The following is a 17,304-nucleotide window of genomic DNA, read 5'->3' on the forward strand; positions in this document are numbered from 1 at the left end:
TGTATACAGTTTCCACACGCGTGACTACGATATTTTAAGCTTTATTTAAGCTCATATTATATTATACTGTATTTCATTATGAAACACTTATAAGTTTAATTATTTTACTCAAAACTAAAATGGTTCAGTTATTTATTTCTATTTCTTGTTTTCTGTCCATCGGTCCAGTTTTAATATTTAAAAATATCCTCTTTTGAAGCCAGGTTGAATTACTTCGTTAATTTATATGAACTACTTTTTGTAAATAAACACGTTACATGACAATTTATATGATAATATTTAGTTTCCATTCCGTTAGTACCGTAATTCATTTTGTATAATATATCTTGTCCCATTAAAGTATATACGCCTTATAAATTAAAAATAAGGTATAACACAAGTCATATAACTTATGATAGAGTATCATTAGAAACACCGGCTTAGATAAGTAACATCTATAAATAATAGGCACTACGCTATACCTAATATATTATGCAATCTGTTAAAGTCGCGAAACTAAAAACTGTGGTAAATTCTTGTACTGTAATTCCTTTCTCTAAATTACTGTTTTTCTTATAAACATTACTAAATGTATTCATTCTAATACATGTATTTAATCAACTAAAACATGCATTGTGTACAAAAATACAGACACCGAAAGTAATAAGATTACAAATGATCTGTTGTATATTTTATGTACACGCAGCAATGTATAATCACTGTTAAAATACAACCAGAATACAATTTCACATTCGTGTTAAGTAACAAATTATAGTTTTGTCATAAATTTAACCTAATCATTTTTTTTACTCATCACTCAACGGTTGAACTTTTATAATTCTGATTTCAAAATAATGCATAAATCAAAAAATTATTTTAAAATCGTTTGATCGATAATAATTTTTTTAGTGATATTAGAACCAAGAAAATCACATTTATAAAACGAAACAATATATTATGTAGGCTAAATGAAAAACGTGTGTGTAACGGAGCTTAAAATTGTTACATTTCGAACATTTCGAAAATCATAATTATTTCTATTACTTAAGGCACTTCCCCAGTTGATACTAAGAAATTATATACAGGGTGATCAATTTATCGTGAACCACTCAATATCTCACTGGGTTTAATAAATAATTACATTTTACCTTTACATAGGGTTTTTATGCAATGTGATCTCAATTTTTCACCATTTTTTTTGTTTTTACTTCCCCCAAATTTAGTTTTTTTGATACCAACTTTTGAAACTTAAATGGTAACGCATAAATTTTATTAGTTTTTAAATTGAGAATAATGTACTACAAATTTTGGCTGGTCGATAACCAGTTTTGGATAACTTTTTTTGAAGTTATTGAAATTTCAAGTTCAGGACAAGAGAAAAGGTAGAGTGTAGTATTATTTTTATCTGTGCCCTTTCCCAACCGCACTTCCCCCCATCCTAACTTTTAAAATCTTATAACTTTAAAAATAGTTATCCAAAACTGGTTATCGGCCAGTCAAAATTTTTAGAACACTATTCTCAATTAAAAAAGTTAATGAAATATAATTTAAAAAGTTGCTATCAAAAAAACTAAGTTGAGAGGGGTTAAAAACAAAAACAAATTGTGAGAAAGTTAGATTAAATTGTAAACAAACATTATGGAGAAAAAAAATTAAATTATTAATTAAACCCAGTGAGATATTGAGTGGTTCATAAGTTGATCACCCTATATTGTACTATTTTGCGCTCGTTCCGAACCTATACTATTGTGTGTTTTTTATTAATCTGTATAAATTAAACTGTTCTTTGTGTAGGTACTACAAACTTTGTGCCTGTCAATTGGGTTACCTTTGTAACAAACTATAATATTGTACAGTTATTTCTTTATGTCTCTTAAATTTCAGTGTTCTAGGCTAAACCAAATCACCTGGGGAGTTTAGTACGGTTTGGACGCGGTCGATGTGCAAACATTTGCTCTTGGATACTATTAAATATGAATTTCAAAAAATAATTTGATTCAGCGTTCGGTCAGTGGCCATATATGACGAGTACCTATTGGATGATTAAATAAGTTTAACGGTGAGTAATGAAAAGGTTAATCGAATAAATTTCACTCAGTCTGTCGTGAGCGCTGAAGATGACAACATTGTTTCCGAAATACGACGTATTCGCGGAGAGTATATAATTTTTATGGTTAAGGGTTTTTATTATTATTTTATTTTAAAATTATGTTGAGGACCTTTTGTTATAATAATGTAGTACGTAAGTAATATTATATCGGAATTAATAAAACAAAGAAGTTTAATCGAACACAATTAAGAACATTAAATGATTAATACAGTTAATACTATATTATGAACTATAATTGTTCTTATTCAATTAGCGACTACATAGGATTTAATTAAATGTTAATTGGACTATAAAAATTGTTTTTTTCAAATTCAAATTAGAGTAACCTATTTATCTATATGTGTATTTTTTTAGTTTAATTGATGTAGCTCGGTCGACCGAAGAAACGTAACATAATAATACCTATCAGATATTTTGTCAATTATATCGTGACGCTTTAAAATCACTATTATAATATCCTACCATTTATGGTATAAAATTACTTTCGGCTAGACGGCTGTTAGCGGATAATGTTACATATTATTATGTGCCTTGTAATGTTTGCCATAGCCCAAAGAGGCACTGCCACCTATATGCATACGTCGTTTTCTACAAATTCAAAAGAATTCTTCAGACCAAACCGACAACCAAAACGTTCGTTAATCCATTTCCTTGTATACAACTGTATTACAAGGCATCTAATGATATAATGCATATTGAAGTACATGGATAACCTGTAATAGTATGTTTCAAAACGAGCCCATAGTCAGTTGCCCAGTAATATCTATGCAACTCCAACAATAATAATAATTATACAAACAATACTATATACCATCCAGCAATCACATAAGGTTTTTAAAAAAACATTCTGATAATATTTCATTGAAAATTATATTTGTTTATAATAATTATTGCCATACTATTTTTTAACTTGTGTTTTTAACGGGAAAAACAATATTAATAACCCAAACTTTTCAATCGTATTTCCCATATTTTTTTTATAAATTTAATAATAATTCAATATACTTATAAAATGTATTGTATGTTCCTGCAAACCTCAAAAAATCAATTAGAAAATATATATACTTTTAAATGTGTGGGATAGATACACTGTAAATATTATAAGTGCACATAGTATCCCGTAACCGTATACATAGATACTCATTAGTCATTAACCTCCAACATTTTTAAATATTAAGTTAGATAAGTCATAGGACAGCGCCATTTTCGTATTCCAAGTTATATGCCAAGAATAAAACGTTTTGTTAGTAAAATATGGTTATAGACGTGTAGAGACATTCTTTGTGAGATCATCGCACATAACGTTTTCCTTTTATAGTTTTCGACGAGTCATAAAAATTGGAATTAGAAAACATCAATACATCAACACTTCAAAGACTAAAAAAAAAATCTGAACGTTACTACTTGATATGAATTAGGTGGGATTCATTTCCAATGCAAACAAATATATCATTGAGAAAGTACACTGTAAAAATGCTCTCTTCGTACATCACAGTTGTCCGTTTGGAAATGTTGAATTTATTTTTTAATTTTGATATTATGCGAAGAAATCGAAAAACATTTTAAAAATGCATTTTGAATTGACGATTTGAAGTGCCAGTAAATAGAACAATTTTCAGAAAAGTTAATGAATTGTGTGAAAAAATAAGCTTATAAACACAAGAACATATCACACGTACTAGTTACATAATACAAATGATACTTTGAACTTGTAAATTAGATTATATTATTAATTATGATCGTTACTATCAATGATCAAATAATTATTGTTAATATACATAAATGCCAATAATGTCTAGTATAGCTACGTTTAAAAGTGATTAATAGCTATCTACAGCCATATATTTATCGCTTTCTACATATGGTATTTTAAGTGAAGGGTGTAAAAAATAGTTTTGTATTTTTTTTATACCGAGTTTTTTTATACATTCTAGAAAGTAGATTTATGCCATTTATGTTAATCTGATTTGAATTGAAATAGTCCTAATAAATCGAATTAGTAGCAAAAAGTTCTTCTTTTTATAAAAAAAAAACATTTTCTTTCATAACAAGCGATGTATTGCTTGCCATAAAATTTGTTTAATATGATAACAAACGTTAACTTAAAATATTATTATTTTATTTAATTTAGAAGATTCCTTGTCGTGTAAAAAAAACAAGATTATTATTTATCATTTACTATCTACAGAGTGATCTATTAGCAAACGTTAATGACTATAAAAACAATTATTCAAAACTGATGATCGACCATTTAAAATGTTTAGTAAATTATGCTTAATTCAACATAAATACCTAACGTGACTTAATTGATACCTAAAGTAATGTTTGTACTATATTTTAATATATACAGGAATTTGTAACAACGAAATATTAGTGTTGAAAATATACTTAAACATTTGGTCTAAAGAACAAAATTAAGCGGATTGAGCAACTTTCTCACTACATTCACAAATCACAACTATATGCCCACCGGCCTCATTCGATAACCAAAACCTTTACCGCTTTGAAAACACAAATTATAAAGTATAAATCAAATTGTTTTACAATAAGTACTATTCGACAGGCAATAGAGGAAAACTCTAAAAGCACTCGCCACCTTATGACATGAAACTACTGAAGTATTAAATCCTAATATAGAAACACACTCTTACTCGTCGAAAAATATTTTAGAAGCCTCTTACAGCATAATTATATAGTTCCGAACTACAGCGAGAGTCTTATATGCAGACATAAAAAATTATTAAAGTTAACCGGATGAGTACTTAAATTTTCATTGCTAACATTTATAAATGAACGCGAATCCCTAAGTGTTCTCAGTATCTTACTAAGACTGAAGGTATATAATTGATCGCTTTGATTCCATAATAGCTTATAGAAAACTTAATAGTGAATATAAATCTAATGCCCGCTGCGTTTTAGCTGAGTAACACACTGGTATATTGTCAAATACAAATACCGCGACATTCAATGAGAATTACTATAAAATATGTAAAAATAAAATACTAAGGCCACTCTCACTTTCCACAGATACAGACGTTTATTATCGATTATTTTCTAATAAATTCAATAGCATACACATTTCAATTTCCAAGCAGCATATAATGTCACCGGCCAACGCAAAAACTTGATACACAAATTATACAGCTGATTCGACTGAAAAAAATTTCTTTTTGGTCCATAACGGCACTCTCGCCAATGACCTTTTACAGATATTATTATTGTTATTTTCGTTTATAGATACCAGTTAACACATATTTTCCTCTCGAGCGGATCTGGCCCCACCTTGTATGATAGGAGCTTTCACGTGGTAGCCAAGCGTCTTCCACTGGTCACTAATACCGACGAACCAGTTTTGCCGGTGATATTGAATGCCAAAATCACGTCATAGTAAAAACGATAAAAAACACCTAAAAAATAACTCAATCACATTATCGAATACTGCTCCCTCTCCCGGCCATTAGGTAAATACCGCTTCTATTGAACAACTCTAACTAGGTTTTCAGTCATGTCTAACAATATTAGGTAAGTTTTGACTGGTGTAACCAGGACAACAATAACAAATTATTGGCGCAAATTACGAAGTATCAGTAATATACTATCAACTAGTAATAGTATTCTATATTTTTTATTAACTATTATTCAGTGATTATACCATTTCATATCCGAATTTATATTAGTTGTAAGTTGATACAAGTCGGAACACTCTTGTGCCTCTTTATCAGTCGTAGTTTAAGGACACCGAGATAAGTTGAATATAGGTGAAGAATATTTATTTAGTTACTATAATTATAGTATTACTATGATTGCAATTTTTTTTTTAAGAAAACACCATGTTGTAGCAAACACCGCTTCATTTTTTATTTAAGTTACATATGTGACAATCACTTAATGACAGTTTAAATAATTGTTTTCCTCTATATTATATAGTATTTTTTGACAAACAATTGAAATAAGTGAGATAACCAAATAATCTGTTTAATTTACTAAGCACATAGTAGTGATAAAATGTTAAAGTTAAATAAAGTTATCTAAATATTATAATTTTTTTAACTTCATAACTATTGATTGTTTTTTTTTTAAGGAAGTTCTATTTTTATATGATAATTAAATAACGCAATGGTAAGCTTTTGATAAGCACGTCCTCTATGTATTATAAATCAAGTATTATACATTTTAACCTCTTTTTTCTTAATTCTATACTTTCCTCATTCCCTCTTTTTTTCTCTCTCTTCTTATTCATCGACATTTTTTACCCTTACAGTTATATCATCCTAAATATACCTCGAAAATCCCGTTTCTAGGTTCGAAGGTTCGGTTAATGAGAGTCAGAACATTTAAATATTTCAGTGAAAACACTTTATTGTAATGATAGTACCTATAATAAATAAATAAATATATATCTACATAGTGTAAAGGTAAAGTATACTTAGTTGTAGCCTGATGAACTTCAGATGAATCGATCCTCTCCTGATACTGTATCCTGTCTAAAGTAAGTAACTGATTTACTGATACATCATATTTTGATTTATTTACTGACAGTTGTAGTACTGTACCTAACTGGCATAATATGCCTGGGACGATACGAAAACACGTTTTCGTTTTTAGTTTATAGATAATATGATTTGTGACCGGGTTTTATAACCTATTATATATTATGAGGGGAGGGTATGACGTTGGACGCCGGGGATGATAATTTGTTGAAATGTTATTTATTAACCCGGGCAAAGCCGTGAGTACACGGACAGCTAGTACACCATACGTGAGAATCGGATTCGCTTTCACGGTGTTTACGTATGAATTTCACTGACTTTGACCGCCGATACGGGAATTATATTATGGGAAATAATTATTTATAATATTTTAAGTGTGGCGAGATTATGCGGTTTCAGCGCGTTATCGTCCGGGATCGGTACCAGATAACAGCGTAGCCTTGGCGGTATGGAAAGCCGTGGTATATTCAACGATGATGATGATATTATTATAGTTTTTATTTGTGTAAGCATACACATATAGGTAGGTATGACAAGGAAAGTTGTAAAAACAAAATATGTGACATCCCGGTCGTTTGTGCTGTTCGAGTGCGTCCATAACCGGTGGAAGATTTCGTATTGCCTACCGGCCGGTAGATCGCGGTTACCTGTTTACCTATAGTATGCTATACCTACCATGGCCACGGTCGAGTCCGCCGACCTGCTGTTGCCGGGCTCTTGCGGCGGCACGATGAAAGGGGCGGGAGAAACGGAAAGAGAGCGGACAGGAACTTATAAATATTGGTGAGACTGTGACCCGAATATCATTCGTGTCCGACGTGACCTTGGTTCGTGTGCGCGCCCGGCTTGTGCCATCTTCGTCTGCTTCTTATATAGAATATCACGCGGACAGCGAGCCGTACATGCTGGTTCCCGCCAAGTTATTACTTATACCGCAATTACACGGTATTATTACTCGTTGTACTTACTAAAGTCGAAAACAGTACCGGTACCCTTCTGGTGCGTGACACCAAAAATCGTGCGCGCAAGTGTAGTGCCGTCGTTTCGTTTTCGAGTCAACGGCGTTCAACGTCTAACGTTTCATACTAGTAAGTACAGACTTATAATTTTTACTTTTATATGTATTGGTAACAGAAAACCCATACGGCTTATGATGTCTTTGATAGTATACACATACCCAAAAACAGCTACCGATCTTCGCCGTCAACACAGGAATTCACACCCCTCGCCATAGTTAATGGACTGGCATGACCGTAAACCATGATGAGGGTACCTCTGCCGACGGCGGGAATCCCGGATAAAATCGGTGGCCGTTCTTGTGTATAAAACCGCTTGTCTGTGTATTTTCAAATCAATGATAATGTCTGTCACGCACGTAACAAGACACATGCTACAACATTGGTAAAGTCGATTTATAACGATCATTAAACGCAAAGATTTAGCACGATAACTCAGCGTTAATTGGCCGCCTAAAAGTTCAGGTCCGTAAATCAAGTTTTGTGGGTTATATTTTATACATCGAGGACAAGGTCCGGTGCAAAAAACATTTATAAACTATGCGACACTGACTGAATTTCAAGCGTCGCGCCTTCTCTCTTCGTGATAATTATGTATTCTAACTGTACACGATCATTTACGGCCTTAGTGGTAAACACCTTGGCGACCAATTCGTTCGGACGTCTCGCCTCGTTCTACAATGTGGATTTCCGGGTTCAACAACTCGTCGTTTAATCACGTTTGCCATTAACGAACACATTAAAACGCAAATGTTCCATAAATCCGAACTCTAAATAATTAAAATATAACTAATCGTGTCAAGCTCGTCTCGGTCATTTAAGCACCAGTGACGTCCTCCAAAGAGATGCTTACGACCAACAGCCCACCCTAGTCTTCTAGACAAACCGTAGATGTGCAGTAGATGCTATGACTGAGATTATTACAACGGTCCAACTACGATATGGGTTGATTTCTCTACTTCAGTATATACCAGACCTCTCATAGTATTGAAACCATCATTTGGTATGATCCTCAACAGTAATGGTTACTATTTTCTAACGGGTCACTGTCATTATCTAATTTTAAAACTAACTACACTCTCATTAAGTTAGTTTCTCGAACTCTCGTTGAGAAAAATATATCGTTGACATAGCGCACAGCTATTAAAAGTGCATTTTTTTTTATAATTTTACAGGAAAACGTTTAAAAGTTTAAATTGTTATAATACCAGTAAACAAATTGAATCTTCCCCGTTTTTTGTAAATTAAGAATAAGACGATAATATATGTAAGATGCATTATTAATTCACAATAACAATATGCACTTTTTATTCCTATTCACTGCCATCGACATAGACTAATTTATTAAATGTAACTAAGCTAGTCGATAGTCAAAATAAATATGATATGGGTGATAAAGATAAAACTAAAATAATATGGAAAATATACGTTTGCATTTAAAGATATATAATGTTAAAAATGACGAAATATACTAAAAGATAAGTTATAGCAAAAAACATAGTTTTATTTTTTAATTAACTTTGTTACTTACAATTATGTAGTTTAACGTTAACATCAACATTACAGAATATATTACGACCCATAAAATTATAATTGAAACGGTTAAGAAGAACCAGTACGGTGAGTAAAGGAGTAGAAAAGCAATGGTTATAAATTATAATTAATATTGTTGAATTCCAATTCGGCATTATTAACTTAGTTACACATAAATTAATTTGTAATTAAATATAAATAAATAATACTACACATTCTTTAATAAAAAAAAAACTATGTAAATCAGATAGAAATCCGACATAGGTAAAGTCGTTTTACACATGTAGTATAGTAAATTTTATTACAATATTATAGTTGATTTAATTTTTTTTTTCTCATCGTGAACCATAAGTAAGTGTGTTATAATTAATGAATATTGAACTAGAAATCATGCCGAATTTAATGGTATCGTTGTTAGTCATAATTCGATTATCAATAGATTATGGAGCTTTAAGGTAAACAGATGTTTTGAAACTTAATACATACATAAAAAAAAAATTCAAATCATGCGTGTATTCTATTTGTTTAACACTTTGTTAATCTAATAATCACATTGAGGAAGTCATCAGCAAGGCTATAAATTTTATAAATTATAGCCTTGATAAATGTACTAATAACAGTTTTTAACAATGCTTGTCTGTTCCGCTGACCATCGCATCGGTTACTGTACAATATAAGTGGTGTCCAAAAATTATAGTATCGTTTGTGACCGCTTTCTTTTTTCTTTTTTAAATGAAACAAATTTGTATCTATGTACACTTGGTGTTTCAATATGGTTGAATGGCCCTTATGACTTCCGAATACTAATTATTGTTTACATTTTCCCAGAATATCATTACCGGGTTCATAAACATTTTCACACGTGCGCCGCGTGCTACTATTTCAATGTGCTCATTAAATGGACACGACCGAGTCGTTGCTGTTCCTTTTTTTGAACTTTAAATAGTTGTTACAGTCCAAATGGCGCATACGGGGTTTTAAGTGTACTTTAACCATTGTATTTGTATAGTTATTTTTTTCCTGTAACCGTTTTGTTATTGTTCATTTTGTAAGTAGTATTGGATCACGTACGGTGTATTATATTCAATAAAAAATAATAAAAAAATGAATTGACTGCAATTGAAATGAAAAGTTTTAAGATACGACAGCGGTAATGTAAATAATTGGTTATTTCTATAATAACTAATGGCCGCCGTGCATCACACGTATAGAAAACCGAGTACTAAGAACCAACTATAAACCCGTATTCGTTAGCAATAACTAAATACTATTGTAGGTTTATGCACTAGGTAAGGGCGGTTATTTTTTAAATACTATCGGATACGTTCCAATCCCCCGAAGTGTGTTTACAAAGATAAAGTCAACTGTATTAGCTATAATTGAAAATTGTAACTGTAAAATTTGAAAATTGGAATTTCGGCGCCTCTAAACAAATCTATTATATTGCCTAAGGCGGAAGGCCATTAGAACGTCAAGTCGGGTATAATATTTTTCATAACTCTCCATTAAAACTTTCAAACCAGTATTTTTTGTTTAACTACATCAAACTGGATTGTGGTACTTCAAAAATGTCATAAATCATATTTTAGATACTCGAATAAGTAATACCTATATCCAATAAAAAAAACACATTTCAAATGCAACTCCAGGCGCACGAAAATCGTATGTGGTATTAATTTGTAACGGCGTTCGACGTGCTAAAATAAACACATTTCTAACATTAATTAGAACAACACTTAAATACGCGATTATTTTCTAATACTACTCGATTTAACTAAACAAACCGTATCTAATTTCGTGATATTTAATGACAATATTATCAATTACTTGCGGCGATAATTACTACTAATCTAATTACAAAGTCATTGCACCTTGATTTTTACTACGTTGTGTACACTGGCCGGTCTTACTAACACTCAACTCTTGGCTAATACAAAATATGTATAATATCGATGGCGCGGCGGCTGTTTATATGATAATTAATAACGATGCCATTTAAATGAGCGTCTTCGAAACTGGATCTTATAATGTACCGATAAAATAATATTAATACACTGATTCGACCTTTACGATTCTGGTTATTTGTTTAATTTTTTTTTCTAGAGTATTTTGAATAATAATAAAACAAATTATACGTAACGAAAAGCTATACATAAAGATTTCAAAAGTATTCTTTGGTTTGATATGTTAATATATTTTCACGACCCCGACGATGACATCATTATTATATACTTATGTATTACAATTAAACTCGTCCAAAGACATGTAAAACCGTTTATCGTGCATCTTAATATTGTAATATTAATCGCGCCGCAATGTTCCACTGTGGTAGATGGCCGGCGACATATTTTTCCCCTACGGTTCAGTGGATCCGATTAGTAAGCGAAAGCAGTCGATCGACTTTCTTGTCAGTGTGTGTGTGCGTGTGCATGTGTGTGTTTGTCGTTTAGATAAACCGGATAAAACAACCATCTAAAACCGAACGTCCTACAGTAATTATATTAAACCACTTTCTTTCCGGTTGCACCCGAAACACTATACCTACAGACGCGCGGTCGTATTTCGCGTATAATATGCAATTTCACTGTAAAACGTCGTCTGGACAGTCCACCGCTACAATACTACACTAGTGTGTGTGTATATATATATATATATATATTGCCTTTCCGATCGAGTTCTTCAATCGTCAATCATTTTATCCGTGCCTGCCGCTTTGACTTTCACTTGAAAGCCAAGGCGAAAACCTCTTGGACTGGTCACCGGCTTTCTTCGAAACGTCCGAGGATGGGCTCGTCTTGATAAAACGCACATTCCGTAGTGTTTAATAATAATAATTATAAAAATGACTTGTACACGCGTCTACACTAGTGTAGCATAGTTAGAGCCTCGAGGCGGCTAATGACTCGAAGGGTAGGTAACGGCGTGCTCAGATTCCGATTTCAAAGTTAGTGTCGGTATAAACATTGGTATTGACAAGTTAAGGGTTCTGAAACATTATGTTGATAGCACTGTTTTAATGCTAGCTGTATAACGAAGCATAAATTGTTACGCATGGTGTTGGTATAATATCGTTAGTCTTAACATGAAACGAGTAAATTGATTTAGAAACGTGTATAATTGTCACCTGTATCAAATAACACAAAAATAATATTAAAACAGAACTTTAAAAATAATTCCGTCCGTGCTGAAAGTTTTGTCGACGGGTGATATTACTTAATAATTTGTGTGTGTGTATGGAAAGAAAAAAAACATTGCTTTTCGGTAAATGTAACGGTAGATTTTCTTTTTCAGACATGAAGTTAGCGGCCATCGCCCTTGTGTTGGCTGCGGTGACCGTCAACGTAACGTTTGGCGTACAGCCGCCGCCCAACTTCGGGCCACCACAACACAAGTACAGACCACCGCCCAGTGGAGGTCCTATCCCGGCCAAGTATCCCGGCGGTCCGTTCGGTAAGAACGAGTTCTACTCAAAGTTCAACCCTCATTCGGCGCCACCGGGTTTTCGCGGACCTCCTCCGCAACCACCGCATTTCGCCAAGTTCCCTCCGCCGCTCAAGTCGTCTTACCCGCCGCTCAGCAAACTTCCGTCGTTTGCTCCCAACCTGAGACCGGGACCGCAGTTCCAGTCGAAACCCTACCAGTTCGCCGAAGGTCCTCCGCGATACCCGCCGAGGCCTAGCTCGAAAATCGTCAACAACTACGTGCCCAAACCCCAGGCGCCCGTTCCGGAATTCCAGCGTTTCCCCGTAGCCCTTCCCAGCAACCCGGCCGCTTTAGCTTCCATACCGGCCCCGTCGCCCCCGGCACCGTTGCCGGAGAAGCCCGTCCGGGGATCGTCGTCGTACATAATTAACAGCGACGGTGAAAGCGGTCCGATCAAGACCATACCGGCGCCCAACCTAAACCCTGCAGACAGGCCGGCCGACTTCGAGGAACAGCTGTACAGAGCGCAACGACCACATGTGCAACACTACCAAGTGCCACAGTACGTTCAGCCGTTGGACAATTCCATAACCGACGACAAACAAACCTACCAGGTAACGTAACCGCCTAGTTAATATTTAATTTATCATATGATGATGATTATTATTATTAGCCTACGAACAAAACAAAATGATCGCGTGCAAACGGTACTTAATAATATGGCAAACCGCCAAACGTCTCATCGCGATTACTTAGAATTCATCGATGAGACTGTATCATTTTTTTTTTTTGCGTCCAGCCTAAATTACAGTTTATTATACAAAAACAAGACGTTTATCGAAAACTATTGCTTTCTCTCGGATCTCAAACGTACCGTGTAAAAAAAAATGGTGAAGCACAATATAACGACAAGTCGAAACGGAAATCTTACAGTACATAACAATAATATAAAAACGATAGACCACGAGAACGATGTCAGTGTCATTACATTGTGTTTACTATTGTAACCGAGAGAAAGGTAGCGGCGATTGATCGATAAATAAATAAGGTTTTACACGAAATAATAATAATGTATAATACTGAAAGAGACCTAGACGGATTACGTGTTGGCTCATCAATGTGGAATTCTTGAAACGGCAACACACGCCAATGACAAAATACACATATAGATATCATGATGGTACGCGAGTTACGTGAATCCCGCAATTGTAAATCTTGACAACGGTATTTCAGTGTTAGTTGTTACTAAACATCTGTACTTACCTTGGATGGACAAATCTTCGGGTTTCAGTTAAGGTGACTTGGACGACTCGGCTCATTGTACGCTTAATGTTGCCCGAAAAAAACAACCCTACATAAATATTTACAAAGTTAAGCTTTTAACTGTAAATTAAAACCGCAAGTTTTTGTGAAATATTATTACCATGACGCTAATTTAAAAATTCGTCGCTATCTACATATTATAAGGTGGCCTTTTGAACTGATTCAGGGTACATAATATTATGGACTGTAAATCCCAGATAAAGAAGTTTTAATCCGATATTTTAGAATAATTTTCTTATCGATGTGTCTAATATTTTTGTGTAACACAAAACTAAAATGTAATCAGTTGTTCTGTTTTTTCTGGAAGGGAGATCGAGAAGTTAGAAGAGTACTTGAAAACAGTATTACATAAATGCAAAACACCTAGTTTTTTTTATCATATCAATTATATATATAACGACTATCAACATCGTTTAGTAATTTGTTCGTTTAAAAATTCGGTCAGTTAATAATTTTATTAGTCATTACTAATTAGATACACATTACACGAGGTGTCAAAACATCAAAAGACCCTCGTGTATATTATATATTCGGGTATATTATGGTGTCCATCTGGTGTCCATCTGTACTTGTGTATCTACATAGGATACTTTCCATACACATAACACACAACTGCATTTATTTATTATTCTTACTTAATATGTATTACTACTCACATTATTATCATAATATATGCCTTCTTGTATCATCTATATATTTTACCATTGTCCTAGGGTGTCATCTTCGATTTAACAATACCAGTTTATATAATGGAAACGGTAGGAACACCGGTTACAGTACATTCAAACTGCTATGGACATTAAAGGAACTATTACATACTCTATACACAAATTGTGTATAAAACAAAATTCTTTCAATAACACTTTACTATTCGTATAATGCAATATCGAAATATTATACAAACAATAACATGGTATATAACACGTTTCACTTAACACGCGTAATGTCATCTACAATTCATTTAAAAATAAATACAATTTCAATTTACGACCGCGAAAATGTCTATTATTTAGTGAAAAAAATGATACCGTAATGACATTTTAATGTGTTTAATTTGCCAATCGCTGTCGGTGTCCAATTTTTAGACGATTTCCCGATAAAACTTAACTTATTACATTAATTGCAATGCTAATCGCAGTATTATTGCTTTTGCAATAGTTCAATGCTAATTGTTATGCTTAAACAATTTCAGGTGACCGAAGACCCGAGTTCGTACAAAACACACCAACAAGCGTACTTCGCTCCAGACCCGGACACAGTGCCGTCGTCCAAAATCCCACCGACCACCGATCCCAACTCGATCCCATCGGGCAAAGTACCGTTGGACATCGCCTTGCAGCAACATTTAGAAAAACAACAGTCAGTCGACCAGTCCAACACTTTGACGCCGCAAGAGCTGTACTCTCTGTTGAACGGCAATCCGAGTTCGGTTGTACAACAAACGGCTTACATGGTCCCGCAACCGGTAGTTTACGCCATGCCGCAACAACCTTTGGAGTTGCAATACCAACCGCAAAACGTCCAATTGCAGTACTCGCAAGTCGCCGCCGCCGCGCCGTTGCAATACCAACCGCAGCCCGTACAGATGCACTACCAACAACAATATCCGGCCGTGTCGGACGCACAACAGTACCAGACCATCCAACAGTCGTACGCGAACCAAGAACAGTACCCGCAACAATCGGGAAACGTTTACGCTGCTGAACAACAGCCCGAGCAGTACCAAGAACAACAGCAACAGCAGCAGCAGCCGCAGCAACAACCGGAACAATATCTTCAAGAACAACAACAGTACTCGGACCAAAGACAGAATCAAATCCAGACGGAAAAGGACTACGAGCCGAGGAGCCCGTCGTCGGAGGCACAGGAACCGGCCAAGGAAGATCAGGAGATCCGGCGAGACCAACAGAACTTCGAGAGCATCAAGGATCAGTATTACACGGCCGTGGGCAACGAACAGACTGCCGGCGTTTTGGCGCAGATCGCCGAGTCGGCGGCCAACAACAACATAGAAGCCGGACAACCGCAGGCCAAATCTTTGGCGGCTGAGGCGGACAAGAAATCGTCCGAAGACGACGTGCAAGTGCAAAAGTCGATTCCGCTGTACGAAGGCTCGTACTCGTCGAGGAGGAGTAATCAAGAGTACGCGGACGAAGGAGACGACGAGATCATGGCCGGCAGTGAGACAGTCGGGTCCGTCATGTCAGTGGAACAACAGTGGCCGTCGACCAACAGCCACGCACCCCGTCAATTCCCGTACAACGCGTCCAAAATCAACGGCATGACAGCTTAGAAAAGTAGCTGACGTGGTGTCAATACAAAAAAAAAAATTATTTATTATAATTTATAATTATTTTTATTACTGTCAATTGTTTTTTTTTTTTTTTGTATATAACAACGTAACTTGCGGATGTCCCACGAAAAACACCGCTGGACAAAACGTACGACCGTTTTATTATTATATTTACTTTTTTTTTATATACTTACGCCACTACTATTTATATAATTTTTTATGATTTTGCCAGAATACGCGTGCCTAGTGTATTTCGTATTATACATTACACATTATACTGGGTTGTGTCGTAAAAGACTTGAACGGTAAACCAAGTCATTGCTCAACGTTTAACGTACGGATTGTTTCAAGTATTGTCGTAGGTACGTTTCCTGTACCTATAATTATTATCGATTGTAAAATATCTATTTATTCGTCCCACAACATATTATATTAAAATAATTAATTTCGCAAAGGTCACTTTAAATGTATTTTTAAGCCTTACATGATACGACTAGGTATATAATTTTGTACATATAAATATTAAAACATGTGACAAACTTAAAGTTGACCTTTTTTTTTTTGCTAGATACATCTCCTTCTTTGGTCATATTGATAGATGAATACATAAGGGAATAAACCATACATACATACCTATATATATTTTTTTTTCAAGGAGTTTTTTTTAATTTTAAATAATAAAAATACATATCTGTAGTCTTAGATCTGTATTCCTGAAGATTTCACATAAATAAATTTACAATTATTGATTATTAAAAAAAAATGTAGAGATAACTTACGCATTCAAATAAATAACAACACTATTACTTCCGCGTGTATAAATTAGTATTCAAATTATTGTTTTAAAAACAAGTAGAGACAGCTAAGGCAGTAGAACAATATAAAATAATTAACGTCGTATAGATAACAATCATTTATAATAGTATGTATAAAGGTATTAGGTTTACATATATAAAACTAAATCCTATAGAAGTCAATTTGATATTGTAGTTTTTATACCAGCCATACCCCATTGTTACAGCTAATTCTTATTGTCTAAGAATAGAGTTTGCCATTTCGCCGGTAGATAATTATAATTATTTTTTACTTGGCCACGATTTTGTCAAGTCTTCAAAATATAATATTAAATAATATGTT

The 17,304-nt window shown here is 34.0% G+C and overlaps 1 protein-coding gene across 1 annotated transcript; it reads left to right on the plus strand.

Moving 5' to 3' along the window:
- The first annotated feature begins 7,372 nt into the window (after positions 1 to 7,372).
- Positions 7,373 to 16,712, plus strand: LOC126836270 (uncharacterized). Its single transcript, XM_050569526.1, has 3 exons — positions 7,373 to 7,667; positions 12,420 to 13,165; positions 15,067 to 16,712. The coding sequence occupies exons 2-3, from the start codon at positions 12,422 to 12,424 to the stop codon at positions 16,165 to 16,167; spliced, it is 1,845 nt and encodes a 614-aa protein (XP_050425483.1). The 5' UTR covers positions 7,373 to 7,667; positions 12,420 to 12,421; the 3' UTR covers positions 16,168 to 16,712.
- The last annotated feature ends 592 nt before the right edge of the window (positions 16,713 to 17,304 follow it).

This window comes from Adelges cooleyi, unplaced genomic scaffold (genome assembly GCF_023614345.1).
Source record: "Adelges cooleyi isolate 19-005CV unplaced genomic scaffold, UGA_ACOO_1.1 ACOO_flye_CR_arks_rails_tigmint_CR_PRNA_23, whole genome shotgun sequence".
Lineage (NCBI taxonomy): Eukaryota > Metazoa > Arthropoda > Insecta > Hemiptera > Adelgidae > Adelges > Adelges cooleyi.

Bases quoted from the DNA above. Each gene is read 5' to 3' on its own strand.
- LOC126836270 (XM_050569526.1), top strand. From the start codon at position 12,422: ATGAAGTTAGCGGCCATCGCCCTTGTGTTGGCTGCGGTGACCGTCAAC. The intron at 13,166-15,066 runs GTAACGTAACCG...AAACAATTTCAG, and splicing joins ACGACAAACAAACCTACCAG to GTGACCGAAGACCCGAGTTC.